Raw genomic sequence first — 23,879 nt, 5'->3', positions numbered from 1 at the left:
TGTGTGTGTCTGTGAATGGGCACAGGCTACTGACCTGATGGTGACACTGGAACACTGTGCAAGGCGCCGCCCAGCACTCTTGAGACCTGTGTAGATCTGACCCATCTCGATTGCTCCTTCTAAACCCACCACCTCCAGAAGCAGGTCACTCAGATCTGTTTAGCAGTTAAGGTAGGGATAGAAAGAGAGAGAGTGAGAGATTGGAGGATAAGAGTTTGGAAAATTAGGTGCTAACCCAGATGAAAATGTTATTGCTGAAAACTTAATGCAATTCTTAGATAAGTTTCATTTTAGAACTTAGTCTCAGACGTTTCTCCGTAAATTCCTTATGAGAAATAAAAATAGAAACAAACAAAACAATTACTGACACCAGACGCATCCACTGATGCACCACAACAGTTTGAAAGAGATCTTGTTTGTTATTTTTATTTCCAATATATAAAGAAGAAAAGGAACCTCAATTCTAAACTAAAATCTAGAAACATCAAATCCAAACCAAACCCAAACTCTACAAAATGGAAGAGTAAAATTGCATCCAGTTTTAAGAAAAAATGAAGGTGATAGCTTTAGTAAATGCTTGTGGAATACTGTTATTCCTTTACTCACTCATTAACTTTCTCTCACTCACACTAGCACACACAACAGGGTCATAGAAGTGTCCCACATACACAAACATACTGTGGAAATGACTTTGTCTTTTGCAGAGTAGGGGGATCAGACACACTAAATGAGTGATTTATAAAATCCTCCTCAGTTCTAAGAAAGCCTCCTTCTGTGAATTATTCCTCAAGAACCAATGCAATAAAATCAGTACCTGACAGAAGTGGGTATTACATGTAACTCCCTCACAAGAGTGTGAATGCAGTGTCTTGTGCTGATAATGGAACTCATAGACCTTTTTGTGCCAGTGCCAGAATCAAGATGTGGCATCTGTATAAAAAGCACCTGATGAAAAAAGACACCAAGCCTCTCCAATGAGAGTAACCTGAACATTTAACACGTGCTGAATGTTTCTGAGAACAAAGTCCCAATTGCATCCCAATTGCTGAATAGATGTGGCTGAAGTTGCCTGTTAATAAACTAAGGCTAAGTAAAGGTTGTGAAATCATTCTTAAGAAAACAAGGCTGTATATTGCAATCCGAACCAGCATTTAACACTTACATTTTAACTACCCAGAGAAAATGTTATTGCTCAGAGGTTGCTCTTTTAAAGCTCATGAGACTTCATGGAGTTCTTAGACATCCCTCATTTAAGTATCAATTTTGTTTCTCCTAAACTTCCTTCTAAATGAGGACATACTGTACCGAGCGATAGCGAGAACAAACAGACCAAAGAGCAGAGGAAACATTCAAAGGATTTATTAACAACAAATAAGAGCAGTCACTGGGCTGTGGAATGTCGAAGATCCTAGCACCGGCTGCAGCAGCGGGAAGCGATCTCCGATAGCATGCGCGCCATGGCAGCGCAAGAAGCAATCCGTGAAGAATGTGTTGGTAGGATGAGTGTTGTGGAAGTCAGGAACAGACTCGTAAAATCCTCTGTTGAAGCTTAGTGAGGTGCAGAACAACACCCAGCTGAGATGGGCGATCTTACACCCGACACACGGGCAGAGACGAGGTATACTCAGTGGAAGACCAGCTGACACGCAGCAAAACTGGAAGGCAACCACACACCCAACACATGGACAACCAACAGATACATGAGATAGGACCAACTAGGCAGAGAGGGTGAGGTTAGGACTTAACATCAAACAACATTCTAGCAAAGATACTGAGAACACGATGGGCTAAAGAAGGGAGTGAATTAGGGGAGAACAGGTGTTGTTCGGCATGCTAATCAGTGGGCATGATCGGCATTCCCATGGAAACGCCGATCATGCATGCCGGCCGCGCCTGCGAGACATGAGGAAGAGAAAATGACAAAAAATACACAAAAAAATTACAAACTCACTGGAGCCATGACACATACATTCACTGAGCACTTTATTAGAAACAACTGTACAGCTACTTATTCATGCGATTATCTAATCAGCCAATCGTATGGCAGCAGTGCACTGCATAAAATCATGCAGATATGGGTCAGGACCTTCAGTTAATGTTCACATCAATCACCAGAATGGGGACAAAATGTGATCTCAGTGATTTAGACCATGGCATGATTGTTGCTGCCAGACGGGCTGGTTTGAGTATTTCTGTAACTGCTGATCTCCTGGGATTTTCACGCACAACAGTCTCTAGAGTTTACTCAGAATGGTGCCAAAAACAAAAAACATCCAGTGAGTGGCAGTTCTGCAGACGGAAACGCCTTGTTGATGAGAGAGGTCAATGGAGAATAGCCAGACTGGTTCGAGCTGACAGAAAGGCTACGGTAACTCAGATAACTAATATGTACAATTGTAGTTAGCGGAATAGCATCTCAGACAGAACACCACGTCGGGCACTTTATTAGCACCATGCATTCCTAATAAAGTTCTTAGTGAGTGTACATTTCTGAAAAGTGCACATCATCACATCTACACAAACATACGTCACAAAAGGTAATTGTTCAGAGTGGGTCAGATTTTTAATCTTGGGTCCGCCTATAGCTCACCTAGCCTATCATTACCCAAAAAATCTCTGATGTGTGACATGTACTTAAAGGCAAATCAGCAAACAGATTACATTTACTCCCATCCAGACAGGGATGGTCTGTGTAGATGTGGCTGTACATTGTATACAACAGTATAAACACTGTTAATAATTTCACAATGTCATCTAAAAGAAGACACACTTTTGCAACCAAGCAAGAAACTGTCGCCTGACTTATTCTCGTCCTATGAGGCTTGCGCAATGCCGATGATGCAAGTCTGAGCTCCAGAGAAAGTTCAGAGTCATCCAGTCATGCTCGCTGCTTTCTTCTGTCCCAGCTTAATATGCAGAGACAAAAAAAAAAAAAAAATAAATAAAGTTGGGGGGAGTGTTTGGGAAACCTGTCTGTACAAAGTCATTATTTCTGTGTTTTTATTTGGTGTCATTGAGGCACTGAAATTACATGCTAATAATTTCTTCGTTTACACATATGGTATTGATACAATACAGTTCTGATCAGTTCTGACTGACACCTAATAAAAACCTAGTACTAAATAAATATGTTAACAGAGACACTATTGCTTTAATGGCAAAACTCATAGCTTTTAACATAAAGCTCAGGTCCCTTGAAGCCATTCAGAACCATAATACAAACTCCATACTGACAGAGCAATTGTTAATGTTACTGATACTGTGCATTAAGGTAATGCATTTAGCAGCTGCGAATATTGCATTTATGGAGGAAGTAAGTTAGTGAGTCACTGTCAAGTTTTAATATTTCACAGAGCAAATTGCACAGCACAAATCACAAAACTAGTCCTCAGTGAATGTTGCCAGCTTCCAAACTGTGCCGAGTACACTCCAGCAATACCTACGCGCACAAGGCCTTTGTGAGAAACTTTCATTTACGCAATGAACATTAGCCTACATGTCTACCAATTAAAAGTATTATGCTTTTATATTCTCCCTTAAAAATTTGAAACCAGAAAAAATCAAATAAAAAGGCTATTGTTTCACAAGGTTCTAACGCATAGTATGGACCACTCTTAGTTGTCTGAATTCATGTGGTATGACCTGTGAGTTTCTTTTGTTGAGCCATGACCTGGCTGAAAATAAAAAGCTGTCTACCGGTGTTTATAAAGTGTTTATTGATTGATGAAAAGTGGAGAGGTCTAAACTTGCCTGACTATTTAGCTTTGCCGGGGGATATTGTGACTCTCTTCCTCAAAAAGGTCAAACAGGAGAGGTAAACAAACCGTATACTTTGCTTGGATTGCTACGAATGGCCCCAACATAGAATTCTGTGCCCGGTATTCTTTATTCACCTCCATAATGGCACAAGCAGGCATGTCAAAGGTCCTGATGCTCCCTCAGCTCTATACAGCTTGGGAGTTTTCCCAGAAATAATAATAGGATTGAGAGCCATAAGAAGAAAAGAGGGAGTTAAGGAGGGCAGATTAACACTTCAGCAGTGACACTATGAAGTGGCAGTGAGTGACAGGCAGCTCTCTATGGGGCTATTCAGACTGAAAGACGTAGTGTTACGAACAGTACTAAACGCAGGTGTCTCGAGACAAGTTTTTAAAAGTTGCTGTTCTTTTTAACCTAACACAACATCTAAAAAATGCGGTGCTCCGGCTCAAGATGCTGAAAAACAGGCCGGCACAGCGCACAGTCAAAGATGAGTGTCTAGAGCATGTTTACATAGACAAACTACTGAAAAACAGCACAGATGCATGAAACAATACGCTGGGTGTGAACGGCCCCTAAGACTGAAAACTGCAACAATTCAGCCTCATACTGATTCACGAATAAGTACACAAACAAATCAATAATCTATGCAAATGAGTGTCCCTTCAAAAAGACACTTAAGATTATTTATATTTTCGGCCATTTAGAGACAGTATAGAGATGACAGGAAATGACTGGGTCAACAGGGGGAATCAGGAAATGTTGCAAGCCAAATTTGAACAAATTAACAAATTAACCTGTGCGTTAAAGCTGAAGTGTGGAATTTTTTTCCCAAACAGGTTTCCTGAAGGTTTCCAGGTTTCCAGATCCCCCCCCCCCCTTTTGCCATTTGTCTGTTTTATGCAGTTGGTTAATTCCTATGTTGCAAACAAGGAATAGTCAACCAGTTAATAGCAAAATTCTATAAATCACTGTAAAATTAGGAGAAATAAAATATACACATATTCACATTTCATGAAAGCTATTTTCAGCTGTGGTTTACTGCCAGCCTTGTCTTTTGTTTCATGGAGCAAACTTATTATTATCAAACATACAGCCTCTTTTTCAATGCCCCAAAAGCAGAAAATAAAATTATAATAATAAAGAGAGGGAACGAAAAAATTTACGGGCGCCTTATTTTCCTCACGACACAAATATTTCCTGCTCTGTCAGGTCTGGTCTTTCTTATTCCAGGCAGCACATCACAGTGAGGCAGTGCTAAGAATAGCTCACAAACGCCTTCTTACATAACCATGTCAGAATGCATTGTGTGGAGGATATTAAGTCCTGGCTAAGCAGGGTCATGCTAGAAATATATTACAAATTACAGTGATCTAAACAAAAAACATAATCTACACTGATCATGTTTAACATAAGAAAGACAAACTTTAGTTGATAACTGTAATATAATTAAAACCCTCAGCCAACTGCAATTTCATATGAAGTTAGTTAGTGATGCCAGCTACACACTACCAATGTCAGCATACTCTTAAACATTGATATTTTGGAGGTGAGTTGCACTAGGAAGAACAAAAAAAGTGGAATTTCTAAAAGTGGACCTGCCGGTGAAGTAATGGCTCCAGCAGTTTAGAAGCTTAAATGTTCATCATATAATGGGTTGACAACTATTCTTCTAACTCCTTGCAATGGTCACTTTGTGCTTGCTCACTGGAGTAGAGACCTAACACCCTGTAAACTGCTTTGTGAAACCTGGTTGGATTGCTTGGTCCAAACCTGAGTTCGATTCTAACCCCCCTCCCCCTATGGTCTCTTTTCACATTGAGCTCGTTTACATGGACACCAGAAAGCTGTTTATTGTGAGAAAGGTGCTTAAGACTTGAAATCGGCATCTGCGTTTACATGCACGGTGTTATCAGCTTTCTCTTTACTCCCGTATAAATGCGGCTCAGTCAGTGAGCATTTCTATCCACAGCAAAGTAATTTCTCCACGATGCTTATGTAAATAAAAACCATGGGATCCGAGGAAGACTTCACTATTTTATTCTCTGTTCCTTCACTTTATTTCCAGATGCTATGTTTATTTCCAGATATTCCAGAGTTGTTGCTGTGTTTTTTTCCTTAACTTTCCATCGTGACCTGCAGCAAAATTGCGCTGCAATAGTGGGGTTTCCCTTTTACTTAAAACTTAGCGCATATACGCAGAAATGAGGGACAGTAGTCGATATTTTAAATTGGAGTGTATAAATGGGTATATTTGATATCTTCCCACTGTACTCCTAGCAATGTTGAATTCATTCAATTGAGCTGTTGATATGATATATGGCTCCATCCTATGACGTTAATTATCCGGTCTGTTCCACACACATGCACACTCTTCAAAAACCTGTAAGAATGCCACTAATGCATTTACATGGCCACATAAATCGCATTCTCTGGGAGAAACCTACAGTACGTGTGTTAAACTGCTTTATCTTAATCTCTTAAATGGCTTAAGGAAAACAGTGATTTAGTTTACATGCCGTTTACATGCAAAAACCCTGAAATAAACCATTTTCTTAAGTGCACGTAAACGTGGTCATTGTACTTTTTGTAAGTGGTAAGTGTGTGTCATTAAAGTGAGGACTACCATAAGTATCGGTACTAGCGGTAAATGTTTACCACTGTAACTAGACAACAGCTCGGGAGGAGGGGATACCATGTTCACTGTTTAATTCATGTTTTTGTCCACCTATACTTTACATGCACAGAGTGGCACTTGCATTTGTCTTCTAAGGATACAGTACATTACACAAGATTTATTCAGACAGAAGCAGCTATGAGAAATAACTTTAAGCTTTATTGTCATATGAGCGGGGTAGATGTGACACCATGCAATGAAATTCTTACTTTGCAATTCTCTCTATTCCATCGTATAAAAAGAAACATAAACAATTAAAAAAGAGAAACTAATAAATACAGTTCAGTTATGAAAACTCTCTGAATAGTTTATAAAAGATTTTATTAATGTAAATGATCTTGAGTAGGTTTGGTCTTGACGGACAAGACTGACGCACGCTGCTGCTTGACAATAGTCATATGCTGCTGCTGTTAGACGAGAGAGATGCTGCTGCTGCTTGACATAAGTCAATATGCTGCTGCTGATAGAAACATGCTGCATCTGAGATGAGAGACATGCCACTGCTACTGAAGAAAATCACTTAACCCCCCTGCGTAAAGCAGATCTAGACAAGTGGAGCTGGGGAGGAAGAGAGTGAAAGCTGCACAAGGCTGCGCTGCTGAACTTGAATTGAAGCCGTTGAAGGCAGTACCGTTTTTATACATTTTGACAGAAGAATGTAACTCCCTGATTGGTTTAAGTAGAGGCGTGTCGGGAACTGAATTGGCCTGCCCATGTAGAGTTTCCTATCTGAACTTAATAGGACAATACAAATTCAGTATAAATTTAAATGTCTTTTAAAAACAATAATAAGTGTGACTGGCAGAATAAAAAGATGCAAATTTATGCCATCGATAGCGGTTCACTACCGCTGTTTATGGGGGATTTGGTTTTGGCCTTATTTTCCTCACGACACAAATATTTCCTGCTCTGTCAGGTCTGGTCTTTCTTATTCCAGGCAGCACATCACAGTGAGGCAGTGCTAAGAATAGCTCACAAACGCCTTCTTACATAACCATGTCAAAATGCATTGTGTGGAGGATATTAAGTCCTGGCTAAGCAGGGTCATGCTAGAAGTACATTACAAATTACAGTGATCTAAACAAATAACATAATCTACACTGATCATGTTTAACATAAGAAAGACAAACTTTAGTTGATTTAGATAATTTAATTAAGACCCTCAGCCAACTGCAATTTCATATGAAGTCTTTTAAATACGATAATAAGTGTGACTGGCAGAATAAAAAGACGCAAATTTATGCCATCGATAGCGGTTCACTACTGCTGTTTATGGCGGATTTGGTTCAAACCAACCACAACTCCAGACCATCTTTTCAAGTGAACTCGTGTTCACACCAGGCACGTTCACACCAACCAAAGCAAACTTATATGCCAAATGGACTCTGGTCCACACCAAAAACTATATAAACAGAGATTGATGGAATTTGAGCTAGAGCAGAAAGAGATATGGAAACTGTTCATAAATGAACTTGCGTTTAAAGTGTGATTAAAAAGTTCCTTTTAGAAGGCAGTTTTTTTGCTTCTAAACAATAAATTCTCCATGAAGCTATCTATCCCAGTTTTTTCTCATGTGGCATGAGTGTTTTTCCAGTGTGAGGGATCTGTGGGCTGCCACATGGATGAGGACAGCTAATATTTATTGTTTTTCTGATTCCCTCTGTGCTCTGCTCTGCTGTGCTTTTCGTGACTCATTCTGAGTGCTAATCAGAGTGAACATGATGTGTTAACACAGGCTGATACTGTGGACTGTGGATTCTACTCAACAAACCCAAACCTGTGAGTGCATGGCAGGGAGGTGGCTCTCATGCTCGGTCCATGTGCGAAGTGACCAGCCACCCCCGCACCTACACCACGACTTCTGCAACTCTCCAGCTCCTTCTGACCATCTGCTTTTTCTTCCACTGGCCCAAAGATACGAAAAGCACAGGGCAGAGGGAACCAGAAACACAATAAATATTAACTCTCTTCATCCATGTGGCCACGTGGATAGATGGCCTCATACTTCATTCCTAAACTCTTCTTATGTACTCTTTAGTAACACATAATTCCGGGGTTTTCATATGTGCTCTTCATTAGCATACTTAATTCCTGAGCTGTTCAAATGTGCTCTTCGCTGGCATACTTTATTCCTGGGATCATCTTATGTGCCCTTCATTAGCATACAGGGGTGGGCGATATGACCAAAATCTTATATCACGAATGAGTAATTTTATATCACTATATAGTAAAAGTTTTCTCAAAAAGCAATAGAAATTGGTTTATATATAAAATAACCATATTGTAATGCCTATTTTTGGAACTTCAGTCAGTGAATTAAATACTTTATAAACGAAAACTACTTCCTCTTTATTTGGCAATTAAATAAATAAATAAAAATCAAACTTACCAAAATGATAAATATAACAGTATGCCACATTTCAATTTAAAATGTTGTTGACCATTATTGTTATTATAAACTTTGCTCAAGAAACTTAATATCAAAGAAAATAAAACATAAGTAAAAAAAAATCCAATAAAAATAAACACTTCTTGAAGCAAATAAATATCACTTCTTGCAAAATAAATAAATAAATCACAGAATTTATGTAGAGTTCATCTTTTGGCTTTCATAATATTCTTTTGAGTGCTTTAATTTGTGGTGATGAAACAGACTGCTTGTATTATGAGTGATTATTATCATGTGAACCACAGATGTCACACTTGTTTTAATAAGCTCCTCTACATTTTCTTGACATGTTTGGGAGTCGTCCCATTCTGTGGAGATTTCTTCTCCATTTGGGGTTTTCCTGGGTCAGAAATGATTGAGTAGTGCGAGTGATCCCGCTCTCAGTTCTCCTACCTGTGGAGCACAAATATCAGAAAGCCTTCGGAGCAATCACATGAAACAATCGCGTGTCAGATGAGAATAATATTTAGCACTTTTAAAGCAGCAAATGCGCAATGAAGGCCATTAAATTTTCTTGGGCAGCCGCAGAAAATTGTTCAATGTCGGAAAAACCCTGTTCTTGTTTCTTTGATTCTCTCAGTCTTGCGTGAAGCCCTGCTAACTGATAGATAAGCCCACGCTGCGCACGTGGATATTTACATAACGCGATATAGCAAAATCTCTGATTGACACTTTATATCGTTGCCATGATACATATCATCATATCGTCCAGCCCTACTAGCATACGTCATTCCTGGGCTCCTCTTATCTGTTCTTTACTAACATACGTCAATCCTAGGCAAGTCCTCTTCACTACATACTTCATTCCTGAGCTCTTCTTATGTCCTCTTCTCTAACATACTTAATTCCTAAGCTCTTCTTATGTGCTCTTCACTATAATACATCATTCCTGGTCTTTTTTTTATCAGCACTTCATTAACATATGGCAATAATGGGCTCTTTTTATGTCCTCTTCACTAGCATACTTCATTCCTGATCTCTTCTTTTGAGCCGTTCACTAGCATACTTCATTCCTTGGCTTCTCTTATATGCTCTTCACTAGCATACATCATTCCTGGGCTTTTCTTTAGTCCTCATCACTAGTATACTGCTTTCCTAATCTCTTCTTATGTGCCCTTCACTAGCATACTTAATTCCTAAACTCTTATTATGTGCTCTTTACTATCATAAATAATTCCTGGGCTCTTCTTATCTGCTCTTCATTAGCACAGGTAATTCCTGGGCTCTTTTTATGTCCTCTTCACTAGCATACGTCATTCCTGAGCCCTTCTTATGAGCTCTTCACCAGCATGCTTCATTTCTTAGATTTTCTTATGTGCTCATCAATAGCATACTTCAATCCTTGGCTCTTCTTATATGCCCTTCACTACCATATGTCATTCCTGGGATCTTCTTAAGTCCTCGTCACTAGCATACTTCACTCCTGAGCTAATCTTATGTGTTCTTTTCAGTAGCATACTTCATTCCTAAACTCTTCTTATGTGCACTTCACTATCATACATAATTCCTGGGCTCTTCTTATCTGTTCTTCACAAGCATACGTTATTCCTGGAATCTTCTTAAGTCCTCCTCACTAGTATACTTAATTTCTGAGCCCTTCTTATGTGCTCTTTTCAGCAGCATACTTCATTCCTAAGCTCTTATTATGTGCACTTCACTATCATACTTCATTCCTGAGCTATTCTTATGTGTTCTTTTTTAGTAGCATATTTCATTCCTAAGCTCTTCTTATGTGCACTTCACTATCATACATCATTCCTGGGCTCTTCTTATCTGGTCTTAACTAGCATTCGTAATTCCTGGGCACTTCTTAAGTCCTCGTCACTAGCATACTTCATTCCTGGGCTCTTCTTATCTGTTCTTCATTAGCATATGTCATTCCTGGGCTCTTTTTTATCCTCTTCACTAGCATACTTTATTCCTGAGCCCTTCACTAGCATACTTTATTCCTGAGCCCTTCACTAGCATACTTCATTCCTGAGCTTGTTTTATCTACTCTTCACTAGAATAGTTTTATTCTCAAGTTTGTCTTATGTACTCTTAACTTGCATACTATATTTTTGAGTTCTTCTTATGCACTTTTGACTAGCATACTTTATTCCCAAGCTCTTAATATAAACTATTCCCTGGCCTACCTTATTGCAATATGTCTCATGTACTCTTCTCTACCATACTTTATTCTAAAGATCTTTTTATGTACTCTTTTTCTATAATACTTTATTCCAAATCTCTACTTATTACCTCTCCTCTAGCATACTTTTTTCCCCAGGCTTATATGTATTCTTCACTTGGCTTGCTAGCTCCTGCCCTGCTCTACTTATACAGCATACTCCTCATGAGACACTTCATGCTTTCATAGAAAGCACTTCCCATGCTTTCTATTCATTAGAGCTGTTCTCATTATGTCAATATTGTGACATCTCTTAAAGCGGTATCACAACACAGCATACATTTCAGAAGTGGTATGACAAAGGCACAGTATTCAATTGAAAGATAGGTGTTAATCATAGGCATTGCTAGACCCTATATGGGGGGATATTGACTAAATAGTGAACTTCACCACTGGCCCTCAATCACCATGGAAAAAATCATACACAAAAAGCGAGCAACAGATATGTGTGTGATTGGTTACAATGCTCATGCGTTGCAAAAAAAAAAGTAGTAGATATAAGGAGTAGATATAAATGGAAAGCTGTAATTAACACTTTTTTTTCATTTAGTAGATTGAAAAAGTAGATTAATTGTGCAGCCCTAATGTGCTCTGCTTGCATGCTCTTCTGTACCAGACTCAATTCACTCGCTTTCTGCCACAGAGCTCACCAGTCTCCCAACCTCTGTTCCCATGCCATTCACAAAAAAGCTGCTCTCACAAAGCAAGCCAAGAATCACAGCTCTCATGATGCAGATCATGGGAAAGGGCCCCTCAGACCAGCAACATCTTCAAAGTTTCTGAATCCCAGAGGGGTGAGAGCCACTCTTCAAATGTCAATCACTCTCTCTAAAGTGAGAGCAAAGCTGTCGATATGCTTTTCTGGTCCCTGATAGAGGATGCTGAGCCACAGTGGAAAGTGTCCCTTTCGTTCACTGAGTCACCATGTTCCCACCATGCTCTTGGGGTGGAGAGTTCCATTTCTATTCCTGACTGTGTTTATGAGGCTAAGAGTGTGTTGTTGTTTGTGGGATGTAACAATGAATGGCTCCGGTGCTGAAAGGCCCAGAAATAACCAACAGCATGAGGCAGTGTGTGGCAAGATTACTGTGGGAAGGGTGGAGTGACATTTGTATGAGCCAAAAAGAGAAAGAAACAGAAGAGAGTAAAAAGGGTGTGGAAAGCAGGTGAAAGGAAAAATGTGTCCCTCTGTGACCCTGAAATAAAGAAAGGCAAAAGAAACAACTGATTTGAGATAAGAGATGTGGAGGTTCTGCCTGCCACACAAATACTGGTTTCTTCTTTCCACCTGCCAATACTTCAGTTATTCCTGAAATATACAAAAAAGAAACAAAACACAGTGACTCATTCATTCATATTTTTTTTTTTTTTTTGCCAAAAAGCCACCTAAGTTCTGCCAAAATGTCCATATAACATGATGCAGCAGTAATTGTTTCCTTTTTTTTTATTTTTTATTTTTTTAGAATTTATTATAGTATATTTAACTAACTGTCATATATAAGTCCACCACATCACATACATTATGTAAAAAAATACAATTCTAATACATCGAGACATATTTTGTCCTCATAACAACTTGAAACATTACTATTTAAGCTATGTCTACTGTGTCTTCAAAGCGAGCAATGACCTAGAATATAGTGCATGAGTGTACCTTAAATTATTATGAGCAGGAGGATGGAGAATATTGGTCTGCAAAAATAAAAAACAACAGTTTTAATTAGGGCTGGGAAATTTAAAGCGTTAATTTCAGCGATTAAAACAGACTGTTTAATGTGTAAAAATACTATAATTAATGCGTTTTTGTTTTTCACTTCCTGAAATTTCACTAATGTTTTCCCCAGTTCCTGTGTCTAAAATTGGCATATATAATTTTCCAGAAGGTACACACTCAACTTGATTGAACATACTAACACAGAAACTGATTATGTGAAGCAGTGCATGCTTATCCATTATGCACAACTCATATCCCGGGCATAATAATTACGGGAACGGATTTACTGTATGGAGAATGGAGACTTCATCCACATGTGGTGAGCCAGGTGTCGTAGCGATATGGGCAATAGGGCTGAAACGATTAGTCAACATTATCGACAATGTCGACAATAAAAAACTGTCTACAAAACTTTGTTGTCGAGTAGTCGTTTGATCTCATTTAACATAACATAAGATTACATTAAGCTCTAATGATGATGCATGAGAGCAGCGCAACAGCTCGCGCCTGACTGAGGAGAGGAAGAATTATACAGCTCACAGTCCAGATGCACTCTAAACTTTCCAAACAGCTTCAGGTGACGTAGATCGCAAAGTATGAAGGAATTATAATGCAAAAATACAAAATAAGTAAATACAGAAGCACTCTCATTGTGGAATAAGCGAAGCCGGAGCTCTTTAAAGGAAACACCCCAGCATTACATCTTAAATGCAGCTATATTTAATGCGTTATAGCTTTATTAAAGTTCAAATAATACGGAAGCAGATCATGTAAATAACTACAAACTCCGAAACTGGCATTTCTCTGTGTGGTCAGGTCCTCTTCTATGAGTTGTGTGAAGTGTCCCGTTCTAAGGGAAGAGATTGAAACTGCACCCGGCTGAGGCACACTCTGTCGTGGGTCGCTTGTCCCTCGAGCGCACGCTTAATGCAGCTAGATTATAACGTGATGGCTTGCGACTTATTGAATCATAATACTGTATCACTATGCATTTCTTATCGTGAAGAAAACTGGCAATACACAGCTTTATTAATAAGAGAGAGTTTGTTTTTTGTGAGTTAAAGATGGATTGAAGTGAACAGAAAGTTGAGAGAGGGTAGTCTTCACCCATTATACACTGCATCAAAGTACATTTATTATTTATTTTTGTTCTGGCTTGTTTTCCAATATAAATATCTAAAACTCTTTTAAAACAATATACATTTTCTTTAGCAGCTATACTGCAGAAGGAATTTTTTTTATCTGAGAATGTTGAATATAATATTAAAAATACAAATATTTTAAAATATCTAAAAATCCTTTAAAAAAAGATGCATTCACCTGAGAAGCAGCATATAAGATATTTAGACTTGCTTTTAGAGAATAGATCTTGAATAGAAGTATATTTTGTCTTGACTGCACTGGCAGAAGTATGAACAATTGAAAAAATATACAAAATACACTTATATTCAAGATACATTCTCCAGAAGCAATTCTTTACATCTTATATGTTGCTTCTCAAGTAAATGTATCTTGTTTTAAGGATTTTTAGACAATTTTAAATGGAAAACAAGACAAAAACACTTGATAACAATAGGATTTTTTGCAGTGAATTTCTTTACTGAATTAAACTTAATAAAAAGTATTGTTTTCCCTTTAATTCAGTGAATGCCATTTAGAGGTATTTTTGTCCTCTTTATTGTTAGTAAGCATGTTTAATACAACCTTTTAACACACAAGCTGAATAATCGGTTAAGAGCTAATGGTTAATCGTTGCAATAATTGCTGAATAGTCAAGAATCATTCTAATAATCGTTAGATTAATCGATTATCAAAATAATCGTTAAGTTGCAGCCCTAATGGGTTGCTGTATCTCTTCGCATCACCCAAAAATGCTCACTCACTGTCATCTGAGCAAGTGTCAAAAGTGAAACTGTACGAGAGAGACCAATAGTGTGCTCATGAGACCGACAGCCAGGCATAATAATAATTTTGAGATTTAAAACTTCAGCAAATTAAACATTCAGTTTGGTTTGTATCTGTATGCATAGTGTCTAATAATGCATTGGAAATGCACACTTAATTTTATCTTGCTAGTAAAGATTGTTATGAATTAAATCTGCCCATTTGATCCTTATTATTAAAAAGTTCCCTGGAAATCACCAGAAGATTTTGCCAAACCTTTAATTAAAAAATGTCCACTGATTTTATGGTGAGTATACACATACTTGTATCAAAGATTTATATGTCACACTGGGGAAAGACAGGACCCAAACGCAGAGGTAAAACTCACTAGTCTTTAATTAAACAGTCTACACAAAAGCACTACAGCACCAGCTCAGTCGAGCTCAATAAGGATGCCACTGGGGCGAGGATAGTGTGTTCGTCTGTGTGTGCTGTGGAGGTCCAGAACAATCCGTTAAAGAGTGGTGTGGTGCGAAGCAGAGCCCAGAACAAGTCTCCCGACATGCGGGCAGAAACCAAGGAATCCTCCTCGAGCACGATCACCAGGCAATGGCAATCTGATGGGCAAACACCACTGGAGACAAAGCAACCAACAGAGCGGAACTTCACACTAAACAGGAGAACAATGTTAAGGTACAGCAAACAATAAACCAGCAATCATTCAGGGAACACACAAGGGATAAAGTGCCTTATTATTGATCCTTATTATTAAAAAGTTCCCTGGAAATCACCAGAAGATTTCGCCAAACCTTTAATTACAGAATGTCCACTGATTTTATGGCATGTATACACATACTTGTATCAAAGATTTATATGTCACACTGGGGAAAGACAGGACCCAAACGCAGAGGTAAAGCTCACTAGTCTTTAATGAAACAGTCTACACAAAAGCACTACAGTGCCAGCTCAGTCGAGGATAGTGTGTTCGTCAGTGTGTGTGCTGTGGAGGTCTGGAACAATCTGTTGAAGAGCAGTGTGGTGCGAAGCAGAGCCCAGAACAAGTCTCTCAACATGCGGGCAGAAACCAAGGAATCCTCCTCCAACACGATCACCAGGCAATGGCAATCTGATGGGTAAACACCACTGGAGATAAAGCAACCAACAGAGCGGAACTTCACACTAAACAGGAGAACAATGTTAAGGTACAGCAAACTATAAACCAGCAATCGTACAGGGAACACACAAGGGATAAAGTAGGGCATGCAATCAGAGGAAGACAGGTGGAGTGTGTGAGAAACCCATTACTGTAATCGACGCCTCCCCGTGAGCGTTCTCATGGAAACACTGATTACGCTCACCGACTCCACCAGTGAAACACGAGGGAGAGAGAAAAACAAACAACAGAATGAACCGGCAAACGCCGGAGCCATGACATTATACCTGTAAAAATGTGTCTAATTTAACTCTATCTGAAAAAAACTGAATACTTTATCATGTACATATTAAAATAAATGATGACTAAACAATTTCTTGCAAGTTCTTTGAGACCAAGTATAAAGTAAAAATATTTATGATTATATTTTAATGTTTTTTTTAATGTACAATGTAACATGATTAATCGTGATTAATTAGGCTAGTTAATTTTTTTTAATGAATTATAGCTGATTTAATAGATCAGTACTTTTACTTTTGATACTTAACTACTTAAAAAATACTTTTGTACTTTTACTCAAGTAGAAATTTAAAGAAGTACTTTTACTGGAGTAATATTTAATCAGGGTATCTATACTATTTTAACTCAAGGGCAGGATCTGTGTACTTCATTCACCTTTGACATTCAGTGTTCCAGAAAAATATATCAAACATAGGATCAGCTGAGCAACAACTCTGGTAAATATTTTGGACTAATCTAATGACAGGTTTGGAAAATGCTACAGTCACATACATCCATTAAGACCTGAATCATCATGAAATTGTTGCGTAAAGCGGCTGAGAGGAATTCTCTACTAATATAAACTTCAAAATACACTGCACAGAGAGCTGGAGATGAGGTCATGATCTAACAGCCTCAAGGACTGCTGTGTGATAGCAGCACAGTATAGCTGCTTTTCCACTATCGGGCCAGTGTGAGCCATGGCAATCCAGGTCAGCCGGGGCCAATAGCCTCAGACCTCGAGCCACAAGACCAAAATCGATCTGCATTCCCACCATTAGGCCAATAGCCCCACAGCACTGCCCTAAAACCCAACCTTAATATGGCGCCCTGGTGCCAATGTCACAAACCCCGCCCATTTTACAAGCAAGAGGGAAGCTCAAGATAAGGTATCACACTCTGGAGACTTGCTAGCCCTCGAAATTAACATGGATTTGTACTGTGCAATTTAAAAAATATTTTTTTCCAGAACCTGTACCATTGTGTGCTGGATACACAACTTGGCAAGTTCGGTGACAATATACCACGTTCATGTCTTCGTTCGGCAGACGCCGTCGCTCTGACATTGCACAATTTCATCAGCTCACATTTTTAGAAGAGCCCTGATTTCGTCTATTGACCAGTACTGATGATTCTCTGTTGATCTGATAAGGTAAGCTGATAGCTAGATATGAAAAACTGGGGAATCAGTATCTTGGTGCTGAAACCTCTGACCTGACTCCGCCTTTGTCATTGAGTCTGCCTCAATCCTCAGTTGGCCTTCTTTGGCCCAAGGGTAATTGGCGGGCCAAAGGTGTTTGGCCGTTGGCCCTGAGGAGGCACAATGAAGCCCTGAAAGTGACAGTGGGAACACAACAGGCCCTGGCATGCACTAGCAGGCCCTCATTTTGTCAGAGAGTGGAAACGCGACTTATGTTTGCCAGTCACAATATGGAGAAGGGTATAGCTGCAGCTCCGAAAAGGGGAGGGAGCTCCAAACTGACAGCAAAGATATAGGGAGCCCCTAACCTAACTCTTTCCCTAAACTTAACTGTGAGTGGAAGTGACGCCCCCTTTTGGAGTTGGCGCAACCCCATTTTGGAGTAATCCTGCCCCCTTCTGATATAACCCCGCCCTCTTTTGGAGATTCCGACCCCATTTGGAGATCTAAGGCCTGCAGCTATACCTACTTGACAATATGAGGGACAATGAGTGATCTGTCACCAACACTAAACTTATGCTCATTATCAATATTTTCTTTATTTTATCTTAATTACTTGTTCAATAAATATTATTTCTTTATGATTTATTTATTTCCTTCAGTAATATAGACCCTTTTAGTTAATCTGTTAGTCTTAGTTTACATGGAACTCTTTATTTAATAAAATTTTACTTTATTTTAATTTTATTTTGCACTATTTATATTTTATTTTTTAATATTACTTGTTTTGCACTATATACTGTATATATTTATTTATTTAACAATTTTCTCATTGTACTCAGCTATGCTGCAAACGTTTTGGCAATAAAAATGTACAGTTCAGCTAAACACGGAATTTGACTACAGAACTTTTGCTGTACTACAATATGTGCAATATATGCAGTGCTGGCTCAAGTATTTTTGCCTGAAGGGCAGTTAAAGATTACTAATATGAGTCACAATGCTAGCAGCAGCCCACTTCCTCTCACTATCTCTCTCTCTTTCTATCCCTGCGCCGTTCCTCGGTTCAGGAGGGCCTGGGGGTCTCCATGGTAACAAGATTCATGGGAGTTGAGTCAGTGAAATACAGAAGACCACAGAGAGAAAGAAAAAGAGACAGAGTGAGAAAAAGAGTGAGGGATGGATGAGTTGTAAAATGTGAAGAAAATTTAAATGGATCAAAAGCGTGAGGTAACAGAAAAGACAGAGGTGCTGCCCGTTGTCACCTAAATATATCCGAGACGAATGCGAATTGAAGATGCTCTCAAAGGTCAAAGTTGTCATCTACTGTCATCACCTAAAAAGCTAAACAAAAACATCTTACAGGGTGTCTTACTTCCCACAAAGTCAGAAGCATTATGCCCCTTCTAAATGGAGCACATTTAGATTTTTAGATCCCACAGATATTTTCAGCCCATTTTTTGACAAGTTTTTGAGACAAACTACAAACCACCACAAATAGATCATAGATCTTTTCAAAGAACCCTTAAAGACACGATATAAAGCCTTGATATGGTTAAAGAAGGGCATTGACTTTGCTTAACTGTTCATACAGACATTATTCGATCTGCTCCTTTCAGCTGCTTTATGTACAGCTCAATTTGAGAGTCAGATTTGAGAAAGTATGTTAGTAAATACGGTTGTTCATTTCAAACACTGACTGTGTGAACATAGCTTTACTCTGCCATAAATTGTTCAAAAGTAAAAACAAACCAAACAGGGGGGCCTGGGTAGCTCAGCGAGTATTGATGCTGACTACCACCCCTGGAGTCGCAAGTTTGAATCCAGGGTGTGCTGAGTGACTCCAGCCAGGTCTCCTAAGCATCCAAATTGGCCCAGTTGCTAGGGAGGGTAGAGTCACATGGGGTAACCTCCTCGTGGTCGTCATTAGTGGTTCTTGCGCTCAATGGGGCACGTGGTAAGTTGTGTGTTGATCGCGGAGAATAGCATGAGCCTCCACGTGTAGAGTCTCCGCGGTGTCATGCATAGCGAGCCACGTGATAAAACTGATGGTCTCAGAAGCAGAGGCAACTGAGACTTGTCCTCCGCCACCCCGATTGAGGTGAGTAACCACGCCACCACGAGGACCGACTAAGTAGTGGGAATTGGGCATTTCAAATTGGGGAGAAAAGGGGATAAAAAAAAAAAAAAGATACAACAAAAAGCAAAACAAAAAAACAAACCAAATATACAGTAATAGTGACTAAAAATGGAGCAATCAAGATGTGGTACACAGGTTGACACACGCAGGGATCCTCTAACAGTTAAATCAAACAAGTGCTGGAGGTTAAATGCACTGGCACCTGAAACAGCTGCTGCTGCTCTGACCTTATCTCTGACTGAGACAGCTGATGGTGACTCTAGGGCTCGGAGGCTGGCGTCACAAGGGCGTTTGCAGTGACATAACCTCTCTGGAGGACATTAAGTAGGATGATGACACCCGGGCTCTGGAAATGCTGGTACCCTAGTCTCAGTGAAGCTTCTGACACAGATTGCACTCTCCCTAAATGACGATTAACACTGCTAATAGTGCTTCACACTCTGAGAAACTAATGCAGGAAGTCCCAAAACACAGTGAGACTGAACATCAGTGTAATGAACAGCCGGAGAGGTTCTCTCTCATTAGTGATGGTTAAAAGCTTTCTGCTCCTCCTCAGCAGCTGTGAGTCAGCACTGCACATGAAACAACTCCACATGGTGCGCTGATCTACTGAAGATGGCCAGTAATTTGAAATTTATTACAAGTGACAGGAAATAAGAGGTTTCAGTCAATTTTATCAGCAGTACTTAAATGAATTACAATCAGACAGCCAGAAGCAACTAAAACTGGGAGACTGTTCATGTTATATTTAGAAACTTGTAGGTTTTGAGAACATTTCAGGAACATTCCAGATCATTTTATGGGGTTTAAGCGAATAACAGACCTTTCAAAATGCTGACACACCTTGCATACAAAACTTGAGCTCCTTGGCATCGGTGACGGTGCTGGCAGTCATCCTTTCTGGTACCTTCTTACTCATGCGATTGTAATTGCGTCTTTTCTTGGTCTCGCCCCAGAGGTTGGAGCCCCCATGCATGCTGGGAATATTGAGCACAGCAATGCCCTCCAGAGACGTGTTGCTCAGGTCCAAGATGATGCCATCACACTGTGACAGAAAATACAAAATAAACAAACATATCTGCATATGGGTAGTTCAAATACAGTACTTGAAATACTTTTGGGAAGTTCACATCCTGTAGTGTGACATGCTATGAAAAATGCATGAAAAACTATTTTAAACAACATTTTGCTATATTTTTAATAATTAATATGCATACAATTTTACATTTTAACTGAACATTTAAAAACTTGTATTTAAAAAAAATTCACTGCAAATTTTCACTGACTGCACTTTACTGATTGCACTGTCTCATTTTATTTCTGTATTTTTTTCAATGTTATTCATTTTAATAAATTTTTAAATACATTCTTATTCTTATTTTTTGTTATTCTTATTTTTTTTTTATATATAAAAATAGACTTTTATGTCTCTTTATTTTCCTTCTCTGTATCATTTCTATGTAAAGAACTTTGTATTACCATTGTGTATGAATGTGCTATTTATAAACAAACAATCCATGCTTTACAGGACCATTTAAAATGAACAAGTCAAGGCAAAAATGTACGGAGCCCCTTAGAGCACAGGGCGGAATTGTTTTTCTGAAATAGTTTTGCGTGCCCTTGCAATAAGTTTTGCATGCCCTCTCAGTAGTTTGTGTTCCCTCTCAATAAATTTACCTTGGTTTTACTACGGTAACCATATTTTAACCATGATATTCATAATGAAACCATAATAATAATACAGGAAAACAAAAACTATGGTAATAAAAATCATAATTTTGTGGTTATGTTTTTACTATACAAATACCATAGTTTGTGGTTTTACTATACAAATACTATAGTTTAACTATGGTTTTAGTATAGTAATATTGTAGACTGTAGTAACCATAGTTTTTGGTGGAACTTTTTCAATAGTAATATAGTAAACATGACTGTTATAGGCTAACCATGTTCAGTTTTTGTTTTTTAGCATAAATCATGGTTTTACTATAGTAATATTGTAGTAACTATTATAAGTAAGTTAAGTAATCTTGTTTTAACTGGCAGAAGCCATGGTTTTAATACAGTATCCATATAGTAACCATGGTTTTACTATAGATTACCATGGTAATTCTTGTAGTTATTATGGTTATTAAATACCATAGCATTTGAGGTAAAACCATATTAACCACAAAATTATGATTTTTATTAATATAGTTTTTATTTTCCTGAATTATTATTACTATGGTTTTACTATGAATATCATGGTTAAAATATGGTACTATAGTAAAACCATGGTAAATTTATTGCGAGGAAAAGCAAACTATTGCGAGGGAAAGCAAAACTTATTGCGAGGGCACGCAAATTATTGCGAGGACACGCAAAACTATTGCGAGGGCATGCAAAACTTATTTGGAGGGAACGCAAAACTTATTGGGAGGGCATGCAAAACTTTTGCGAGGGAATGCAAACTATTGCGAAGGCACGCAAAACTTATTGTGAGGGCATGCAAAACTAGTTCAGTAAAAAAACAAAATCCAGCCCTGTCCTCTAAGGGGCTCCATAATACGGAGATTAAAAATAGTAAAAACTAGTGACCAGTCACTGCCACTTAAATATATGCTTTCCACTTTTTTCCTTCATTCATATCAATTCTAACCTAAAATCTTAATGGTGAAAAAAAATAAAAATAAGGCTGGGTATGTTATGCGTCAGCTACCCATTTTGAAAGGAAAAGATGTTTGAATTCACAATACATCCTTGAGTAACTTCTCTCAAGCACTTAAGGCATAATAAACTGTATCCATGTACTTAATGGAAACTATTGGGAGTGGCACATCAATAACAATCGCATTCTATACACGAGGGATATGAGAAATCAGCTATCCAAAAATAGAAAAGCAGTACAGTATTGTATGATGTCAAAGACCATTGTGGAAGGCGTCAGTACAGAGGAAAAGTACACAGACTTCAAAAAGCTGAGAACTGACACATTTACAACATAGTGAGATGCCTCGATGTGCATGAGGTCACACAGCGAGTGGGAGAGAGAGAAAGTAGATTTGTCCAAAAACTGCTTTCCTTTTCCTAATACAAATGTATTTTTTCACTCTGCTGAGGTTTGGTCTTCTAATTTCATGACACAATGGTCATTTGTCCCTGGATTCAATACCACGGCAAATAATTTCATTTTTTTAAATAATATTGCATGAGGCTAAAACAGAGTTGCCCCTTGTAAATGATGATGGGTAATTCTTTATGTAGCTAAGCATGGGCTAAAAACAGGCAGTCTGAAACTCTCACGTGCTAGGAACACTGTCAATAGAGCTTATCTGCCATTGTTTGCTTTCAGATACACATTGTGACATGTTCCCTCAACACAGAATGGTTATCTGACTGTGTAAGAGTAATCTAAGTTACTGTACTGTAGTTCACAATATCCTGCTGCATTAATGCTGATTCACAGTTTGTTGAAGGAAGTGCTTAATGGACATTTTGACCCGATACACAGTTTAAAGACTGTGAATGGGGCTGTATATAATTACAACACTGGCTGTCAAGTAAAATGGTGCACTAATGATGGTATTCATGTCCTGAACTCACCTCCACCTCAATGATTTCATTCAGCTTTTTACAAGTGGCTGAGATGGTCTCTGTGGTGCCAAATTCAAAGTACCACAACTTGTTTTTCATCCTAAGGAGAGAGAGAGGAATTACAAAGTTAAAAATGAGACCAGTTTAAACAAAACAGTTTTATACCAAATCACTAAAACATTATGTGGCAGGACTTTCTAAATGTTTTAGACCAGTGTTTCTCAAACTTTTTTGTCTTATGTACCCCCACAGCCCCATCAGAAAGGCTGAAGTACCCTTTCATCGATTCCAAACCAGAAATGTGTTCCTTTGATATCATTTAGCTATATCATTTATACTACTAAAGTCTCTTGAAAAAAACAAAAATAAATAAAAACAAAAGTAGCACATACAGTATATTCTGCTACAAGTGTTATACTTACAAATTGATAAAAACTTTTACACATTACACAGATTATTTTGTATTCTTTCCTTAAAAAGGAACTGGAAAAAAATTATGAGATAAATTGTGATTAGTTGTCATTTTAATCTATCAGTAGCTGTGTACGTAGTTTTATTAGTTTGAATCTTTGACAGCCGTATATTACCTGGTTAATTGGTAACCAAAGCAAGTCGAATTGAAACCTTGCATAAATATTACAAAATGACAAATTAACAGTTCCTTACAATTAAAGGTAACACTTTCTATGAAGCCCATATTTATAATGCATTGTAAAGTCATTATAACACATTAGTAATGTCTCATAATACACCTTATAATATGTTATAACTTCTCATAGATAATTGTAACCATAATTATAATACTTTATAATACTTACCTATTCATAGTTATACCTTAGAGTATAATGCATTATAACACAAGCAACATCCAATTTTATCTGCAGAAGTTATAATGTATTATATACTGTGTATATTTGTAATATATATAATAGATGTGCTT

At 38.2% G+C, this 23,879-nt stretch overlaps 1 protein-coding gene across 8 annotated transcripts in view; it reads right to left on the bottom strand.

The window, feature by feature from the left end:
- LOC127447091 (diacylglycerol kinase beta-like) overlaps positions 1–23,879 on the bottom strand; it is a 220,552-nt gene that overhangs the window by 11,904 nt on the left and 184,769 nt on the right. For 7 of the 8 annotated variants that reach the window (XM_051708618.1, XM_051708619.1, XM_051708624.1 and 4 more), the window contains 3 exons: positions 22,949–23,039; positions 20,210–20,411; positions 35–155 (listed from right to left, as the gene is read on the bottom strand). In XM_051708618.1, coding sequence (XP_051564578.1) covers positions 35–155; positions 20,210–20,411; positions 22,949–23,039 — 414 coding nt within the window. Of the gene's footprint in view, positions 1–34; positions 156–15,029; positions 15,324–20,209; positions 20,412–22,948; positions 23,040–23,879 lie in introns of those variants that run through there. The other variant, XM_051708622.1, reaches the window with a different exon arrangement.

The sequence above is a fragment of the Myxocyprinus asiaticus genome, chromosome 10 (genome assembly GCF_019703515.2).
Source record: "Myxocyprinus asiaticus isolate MX2 ecotype Aquarium Trade chromosome 10, UBuf_Myxa_2, whole genome shotgun sequence".
Lineage (NCBI taxonomy): Eukaryota > Metazoa > Chordata > Actinopteri > Cypriniformes > Catostomidae > Myxocyprinus > Myxocyprinus asiaticus.
The sequence above is the reverse complement of the archived record's forward strand: the minus strand, read 5'-3'. Positions and strand labels throughout refer to the sequence as shown.